Below are 8,966 nucleotides of genomic sequence, written 5' to 3'. Positions count from 1 at the left end.
CTGACAGGGGGGGAAATGATGGTCATCTACAAGCTTCAAAGTCACATCAAGCGAGCCTGAGCCACAACCTGCCATACCAGATTCAGAGTTGTAGCTAGAGACAAAGATGCCCCTTGAGCATGCCTTCATTTAGTAATGCCTCTTCAAAGAATTTGGGACACTTCCTCTAGCAGAAGACTTCAGCTTTTTGCCAGTTTCGGAAGAGTTCCAGGGATAGAATTGGGGACATTTCCTCTAGCATAAGACTTCAGCTTCTTGCCAATTTTGGAAGAGTTCCAAGAATTGCATTAAGCATTCCAAAGTTGTTGGTAATATTTAAACCATCACAGGTTGAGACCTCCCTTTTCAGGGTGAGATTCTCCCTTTTATGTGGGGTGAGACCTCCCTTTCATGGTTGAAGGTTTCCCTCTTTAAAACATCAGGAGCACTTCCTCTAGCAGAAGACTTGAGCTTCATGCTAGACTTGGAAGAGTTCAGGGAACTGCACTAAGTGTTTTAGTGTTGGTGGTCATCCTTAAACCATCGCCCTTTATACCAACATTTCAGAGAGCACATTCAGCCTAGTGCTGCCATGCATTTTTGCACATTTTGTATTATAGCTCTCTTCTTGGACTCATACATAACCCTTCGGATTAAGGGGGCGAATGTTGGACACCTAATCCTCTAAGGGTTAGTGTGGAAACCGAATAGACAAAAGAAGTCCAAGAGACCTTGGGATATGGAACCCAACGGTCACACCATGTACTATAAATGTAGAAAGAACGAAGAAAGAAATTATTTTAACATCTACGAGGCGAGGCTAAAGATAGCCTATGGGACAGATTGCTTCTTCATCTGCTTGATGTATTTGACCTTTTTTTCTGTGAAGCTTCACAATAAATGCTCCAAGCTGCTCGACAAACCCCTCGCTAAATAGGTTATCCCAAGAGCTCGCTGCCAGCATATCTACATAACTTTCCCCGTTGTCTTTGAAGGCCTTACATTCTAAAATGAAATGTTTTTCTGTTTCCATTTTTCCGGAAGAACAAAAAATGCATACCCTTTCCTCCCACACTTCCTTTGGCCTTTTCTAGCGCCCTATTTCACAACGGAGTTGACGAAAATTAGTCCTTAATTGAGCAATAAGAATTTTGGCTCTCCAAGAGATATTGACCTCTATGTATGCTTTTGGTTGATGATTATGAGTGGGATTAAAAACTTCAGTATAGTGATTTTTCTTTCTTCCTAGCTCCTTATCCCAAGTATGTTTGTGGAACTTTTCCATAACAAAAGCTTTTATCTCTTCGCTGTTTAAGGGACACGGGTTCAAGCAAATACCCCATTTACTAAACCATTTGTTATTTTGCTGCATCCAAGTTTTTTTGCTCTTGCACAATCTATCATTAAAGACAACCTTAGGCCATCTACCATTTTCTATTTGCTCATTTTTTTTAAATACCTTATGACTGGCACCATAACAATTGCTTCAATAGGAGCAATCCCCATTTCACTTAACAAGATATCATAAGGAACTGCACTTTTCATCTTAAATTTGTTTGTAATCAAATGCTTTTGAATTTTCTCAATTTGTCTCCACTACATGTCGGAGGTACTGCTAGTCCACAATTCACAACCATAAATAATCATCGGAATCACTAGAAGCCCAAAAAGAGTTTGAGTGGTCTTCTAGTCCCATAACTCTGCCTCTCTACACCTATTTTGAAAAGCATAAAATGCTTTCCAACCCCTCAAAGTTCTTTTCTTTCTACAACCATTCCGGCTTAGATTTTTGTTGAAGTCAATCCCGAGGTATTTGTAATGCATAACTTCTTCGAGAATGTTGCCTTCAAAGTAGAACTGATGCTGGTTATGTTTTCTTTTCTTAGAGAAGACCACTACTTTCATTTCGATGATATTGACTTGCATCCCCACATTTCTACAAAAATGCTCAAGGGATAGTAAGTGCTCTTGCAAACCAAGCGCTGATTTAGCAATAAGAATAAGGTCATCTACATACAAAAGAAGCCTTATAACAAAATTGCGAAAATAGATACCATCACCCCCTTGCGAATTTAACCACTCCTCAAGTTTGTCGATATATAAACCAAAAAGGGTAGGAGACAGTGGGCAACCTTGCTTGACCCCGATATCGCTTCTAAAACTTTCAGAAATGCCTGCTAAAGTTCTAATTTTGACTTTCACATCTTCATACAACTTATGCACAACTGCTCTCAAATGTTTAGGAACCCCAAGATCCTCCATTCTCTGCCAAAGTTTATCCTTGAAAACTGAGTCAAATGCTTTTCTGAAATCAACAAAGCAACAAAAGGCTTCTTCCCCTTTCTCCCAAACTTTTTCAATGATGTGCCTTAAAGTTATGCAATGATCAACTGTGGAATGTTTAGGTCTAAAACCTGCTTGCACTTTAGCACACTTATCTCTTTCTTCTGCCCACTTGCTAATTTTGTTTTCTAGCATGCTTCCAAACAGCGCTGCAAACAAAGGATTTATCATGATGGTCCTATAATTGGAGGGATTATTGACGTCACTGCTCTTGAAAAGAGGTATTGCCAGACTAGTTGACCAATCTGTGGGGAGCCCTTGTTGTATGATGTTGTTGAAGATTTTTGTAATGTGAGGTGCAAGAATCTTTGAGCTCCACTTCAGATATTTTGCTTGGAGTTCAGCTAAGTCTTTTGCTTTTCCAATGCCCAACTTCTTGATACCCATCTCTACCTCTTGTATCGTGAAGAGTTCAGTATCAGTGTAGACCAAGGGGGTAGGGTAAACCTTGGGAACCTTCTCATAGAGTTGTCTTGCATAATCAAACCATTTAGAAGCTGTAATATTATTTCCAATTTGTATCTTTTTCGGTTGGAGTTCCTTCCAAAATAATTTGGGATTATTTTTCCCAAGGAAGATTAGTTCTTCCCTCGAAACCATGAAACCGGCATTTTTCTTGCTTAAAAACTGCTTGTACGATTTGAGCTTTATGTTATCCTTGTTTGACTCTTGCCACATTCTCCTTGCCTTTTCGCATTCCTCATCAAACCAAGTATCATTCATTAATAAAAAATGTACTCTCATGTTTTATCTTTCATACTCTTTCTACCATGTGTGTGTTTAACAATATCGTTAATATTTGGTCATTCCAATAGAGTATGTCCAAAAATTGTTTTTCTTTGGTTAAGAGTTCATCTTTTTAGGATGTAAGGAAAAATGTTAATTGCCCAAGACCCAAAAGCATCTGAAGGAGTGAAAGCCTGCCCCTTCCAGACTAGTTATTCTAATTAACATAATTGGCATAATTTTTTTTGAATAAAGATGATAAGTCACTCTGAACGGTAATAAATTAGCTTACATATACAAATAACAATTAAAAATGGTAATCCTCGCTACAGTTTGACAACTTAATTGGGAAAAGATTTCCATAGTAAACAACAAAAAAAAATTCATAACATCAGGGCTCGCAACAAAGACGTTCCATGTCCGCTTCATCAAGCCGATCACTGAACAGCCTCGCCTCCAACAGACACCTTTCGCGAATCGTTCCCACCACTAACCCCAACGAACAAAGATGCCTGTGCACGACCCATTGAGAGTCAACAACGCCCATTCTCTCGTACGCCGCCACGTCTCCGCCCACGCAACGGTGGAAATTAAAATCCAAACCCCAAGCGTGCACCAGGTCGTTCTGGATCATCTTCCACACACACTTCCACGCCTCCCGGGAAAAAACCGGCGCCATCATCTCCACGAACGCCGCACACGGCGGCAGCAGCGGGCTACGGCACAGCCCGCCACCAAGTAACTTATGGTCGTATGCCACCTCCGACACCTTGTGGATCTCCACATCCCGCCGCCGCCTCGTTAGCCTCCAAGTCAGACCATTGCTGGCAGGGTCCATCGCAGGCTGCGAGATCTCCAACCCATGCCTCTCCACAACCTTCACGTACTCCTCGGCGTCGAAATTCTCCACCCCGAGGTCCTCGTCCCACATGAAAATATAATCGTACGGCGCCACCACGTTCGGGTGGAGGAACCGCTTGGCGAACCACCACTTGGTCTGTTTGCGGCCGGTCACATGGATGGCGCGCCTCGACCATTCGAATTCGTCCCAGTCGCTGACGTTCCCGTCGTAGTGGAAGAGCATCACCGTGAAATTCTCCGAAAATTTCTCAACGGCTCTGTCAACAATATTCTTCTGCTGCACGCCAACCGTGAATGTGACCAGATATCTGGGCGTCCGCGGCAGGTCCTCGCTCGGGTTTCCCCACAGCCTGCGCATGTACAGATCCGTTTGGGGAACTGAAATGCCCGGAGGCAGAGAAAACGTCTCTAATTTACCGCTGCTGCCATTATTAGCCATGGCTAAAGATCTAATAGTGGCGTTGCAGCGGCCACAAATACAATTTCTATTTGGTTGCTGAGAATGGTATGGAGTAAAATAGGCGGGCTCTGAAAATAGACCTATCTGATTCACACGGGGACGCAAGATGCCCATAAAGTATCCAAAAACAAAACCGAGAAGTATGCACCTGAAGTACCTCATGGCGATCTCCTCGATTTGCGCTACAGGAGATTTTTGCTGTTAACTTTAACGATCATTTCGTCCTCCTAAAACCAGGCAGGGCAGCCAGGATGGCTGGCTGGCTGGCTGCACGCATGCTTGAGAATCCCACTCTATCAATCAATCTACTTTTCTGATATCGGGAATTGGTTCTCACAAAGGGACTGAATAGCAGTTGGGAGATTTAAAGATGGACTCGTTCACTGAGCTGGAGGAATTGTCTGGATGATCAAAAGTAATTGGAATTTGGACAAAAGAAATTCCAAAAATTTTATAGAGACATTGTTTGAATTATGTTTTTGACAGTGAAAATGGATTTAGCACCATCAAAAATTTCCATAAATTCTAAAATCTTGAAATTTAACAATTATAACTTGATTTACAAAGATTCTGCTAATTTTTATCAAAAATATAAACAAAATTTCCATAATTTTCAAAGAAAAAACAAAAATCCTGCCAATTTTTATCAAAAATATAAACAAAATATCCATAACTTTCAAAGCAAAAAAACCTCAGATTTAAAAATTCATAGTAAAATTATTTATCCTCTTACCACGATTCATTCAGAGTTGTTCATCAACCAAAATTAGTATTTTATGTTTAAAAGATGGGTGGCATGAAAGACGAATGCTTCTGTTCGAGAGTTGTTGATCAACACGCAAACTTCATACTTCATCATCCTTTAGTCTTACTATTATTACTTTAAAAGGTTGATGGGACAACCTTCAAACATTTTTAATAGATTACAGGTATCAAGATTAAATTTATTTATTTAATTATTAACTTTTAAATTATTCTATATATTATTTTAAAATATAATTAAATAAAAAAGTATTTGCTTTTAAATTTTCTATTAATTTTATCTGATTTTCAAAATATATATTATATGTTTGTAATTTTTAAATTAAGAAAATTTATGTGATATGAGAATATTTCTTATACTCTATTTTTAATATGGAAATAAAGTATTAAATAATTTTAATTAATCTCTTAAAATCTAATGAAAAAAATATAAATTTTACTAAAAATTAAATCATTTAAAAAACTCAAAATTTATTAATAATTTAAAAAAAATCACAAATAACTTATATTTCTAAATCTCAAATTATTTATTATTTTTAAAATTTTCAATTCATTAAAAACAATTAAACCAATTAATTAATCACGCCACCTGGAATAACCCGTTGGTGGTCCGTAAGAGAGTAGGCTTTCACTCCTGCCAGATGCCTCTGGGTCTTGGGCCGTTAACCTGTCTGGGGAAGACGAGCTCTTAGCCAAGCAGAAACAATTTTAGCACATACTCCAAGCCCATATATAATGATTATTATACAAAGAAATAAATTATATTTAATATTACAACAAAATGTTAAGTAAATATAAATATTATTTAAAAATGTTAATATCAATATTTGGGGTTAATAATATGTTTTATCTTTTATAATCATATATTTCATTTCCGTACATATAAATTATGAATGATTATTTTTCCTTTTTTAATTTATTATTATCCGTTTTTTAAATTAAATTATATATTATTATTATATTATTTTCTATATTTTATTATATATTATTATTATATTATTTTCTATATTTTGAATTCAATAAATAATATTAAGATTTAATTTATAAAATTATTTTAAATTTTATAACTAACATTTTAAAATAAATATAAATATTTTAATTTATTATTATTTTTATAATTTATATTACATTACAATTGCAATTACACATTTCATTCATATTTAATATAAAATTTATTTAAATTATATATATATATATATATATTTTTAATTTATTTTTATACACTTTTAAATATATTAAATAATTTTTTTATAAATAAATTAAAATAATAATAATCTTTAATAAAGTTTAAGCTTATTATACCTAGCTTTATATTACAAATTTAAAAATTTACGTAGTGGATGGGCAATTCTCAAAACGTGTATTTGTCCTCACTCATGTAAGACCCACCACATATTAGATGGGGGTATTTCTAAAATTATATTAAGTTGTTTTTAATGATTTGTGAATAATGGTGAGGTGTAATGAACTTTTTATAATTGTTTCCAGGATATATATATATTTAAAACGATTATAAAAATTTCAATCGCTACTCACCCTATGCATAGTATTATTTATAAATATGTATTATATTTTATTTATAAATAAATTATTGTTTTCAAATTTGATTAATACAATTAATTAAGGATGCTTTTTAGCAAGGTGATGTAAGATCAAACTTTATGAGGTAGTTGTGTGTGGCTTCACTACTCACCTAATACATATATATAATATTATTTATAAATTTATACTATTTTTAATATATATTATATTTTATTTATAAATAAATTATTATTTTCAAGTGTATAACTTGTTGAGGATGAGCTTCCATTACAAAGCTATTCATAATCAAACCTTTGTAATCCCGAATAACTTTATCAATTTCTCAAAACTACAGATTAAACTTAAAATATAGCTTAACAAACCAAAATAAGATATTATTATTATAATTTTAAAATTATATTAAAATTTAAAATTTTATAAATTAAAAAAAATTATTGTCATGATAAAAATTTAATCTATAATTAAATGTAGTACTTTTACAATCATGTCCAAAATTTTATATAATTTATATATTCTTTGGGAAGGAGACCCAACCTTCACACCTAGAAGGAATCAACCGCATCCACTTCCCCATCGTCCCAAGAGGGGGTGGGAGACGCATTGCATAAAATCCAAAGCCACTTGTAAAGAGATTATTAAAAATATTTATACATGACTTTAGTATTTGGTTTATTAATTTTAAAATAAACCTCAAACTTCTTCATCCATGGTCCACAATTGTATACGGACCCTAGCCTGTTCAACGTAAAGTGTTGTATCAAGAAACCTCATTTGGTGAATGTGAAGTTGCATCAAGAAACCCCATTTGGTGAACGTGAAGTGCTTCAACAAGAAACCCCATCCACATAAGAAAAATTATTTATTTCACTTGTTTTATATATATATATATATATAGGTCAGAGGATAAATATTATAAAAACATTGGGGTAAAACTTGTGATTTAGGGAATATATCACCAAAAAAAAATATGTTTCATTTATTATACATTAAAAAAGAAAGAGTCACCGAAGAAGATTTGGTAATACATGAAGTACAAGTAATAAATATAGTATTTATAATTTTTTGGGGCAATAATTTAATTATTTTGGAAAAAAAATTAAAATTAAAATTATTATTTATATATATTTAAATTATTTATTATTTTTATTAGAATTATTTATAGTAGTTGATTGAGTTAAATAGTTTCCATGAGAGAACCAATGCTTTGAGGATTAAGAAGACACAATGATACTAGATCCATTCTCTTATTGTTGGACCAAGAGCGAGCTATATTGTAGTGTTGTGCTAGTGAATACTCACTTACTATTTCATACTTCATTCCTCTCTAACTGCTAAATAGTACAAATTCCCTCCTGTTTTGTTCTCACTTTCTTGCATATACATTGTGTGCTTTCACTTTAATTTTGGATGTCTTTGAAGCTTGCCTTGGCTCCTCACAAACTCATTGAGATAATTCATGCAAATATCACTTTAGGTACATAGAATTTTGTCTCTCAACTTGTTAGCAAGAATTAATTTATTTATGATACAAACTATTTCATAAGAGAAAATCATTTCTTATGATTCAAACTTTCATAGGATATAATTATTTCTTGTGACACAACACACTTGATAGGATAAAACTACTTTCTTGTGACACAAGTTGAAGCATTCCACATCCTGAAAAATTCTTTTCCCTTGAGAAAGAAAAAATTGAAAAATCTTCTAATGCTTTCCTTATTGCATCTTCAAATCTCTGTTCGATGTGACATGTCTCACAAAAAAAAATCCCACAAAAACAAATATTTTCTTTTCTCGTGATGTATCACATGAAAACAATTATTTGCATGACATGATGCACCAATGGATTTTGTTCTGATACAACTATCATATGAAAGATTTATTTTTTAATGAAACAACACTTTTTCCGTTCCTAAAAAACATGGGCACTAGACATTTTCAAGTTTGTGACATATTGCATGAATAATTTTTCCTTTGTGTGACACATTGCACCACCATATTTTTCTTAGTGGAACATGTCACATATCTAATCGTTTCTTGGAAGCAATATATATTGCATCAAGATAATTTATTTCATGTGACACATCACATTCCAATCAAATCCTCCCTCATGCCAAGTTCTTTATTGGATCACTTAAAATGTTTATCTTTCCAAAGCATTGATTTAATAATGGATGTGACTAGTCAAACCTTTTAAAAGTGGGTTTTCAAAGATGCTAGATTATAGAGTTTTAAATTATAAACTCCATTCTCCCTTTTCCATTGTACCATTTGTTAATTCTACATTTAACAT

At 33.9% G+C, this 8,966-nt stretch overlaps 1 protein-coding gene across 1 annotated transcript; it reads right to left on the bottom strand.

Moving 5' to 3' along the window:
- Positions 1–3,439: 3,439 nt before the first annotated feature.
- Positions 3,440–4,838, bottom strand: LOC149188071 (uncharacterized). Its single transcript, XM_089409861.1, has one exon. The coding sequence runs from the start codon at positions 4,529–4,531 to the stop codon at positions 3,440–3,442; it is 1,092 nt and encodes a 363-aa protein (XP_089265987.1). The 5' UTR covers positions 4,532–4,838.
- Between the last annotated feature and the right edge of the window lie 4,128 nt (positions 4,839–8,966).

Source organism: Pinus tabuliformis, chromosome 3_1 (assembly GCF_031772625.1).
Source record: "Pinus tabuliformis cultivar Carrire ecotype Pingquan chromosome 3_1, CPIR1, whole genome shotgun sequence".
Taxonomy (NCBI): Eukaryota; Viridiplantae; Streptophyta; class Pinopsida; order Pinales; family Pinaceae; genus Pinus; species Pinus tabuliformis.
The sequence above is the reverse complement of the archived record's forward strand: the minus strand, read 5'-3'. Positions and strand labels throughout refer to the sequence as shown.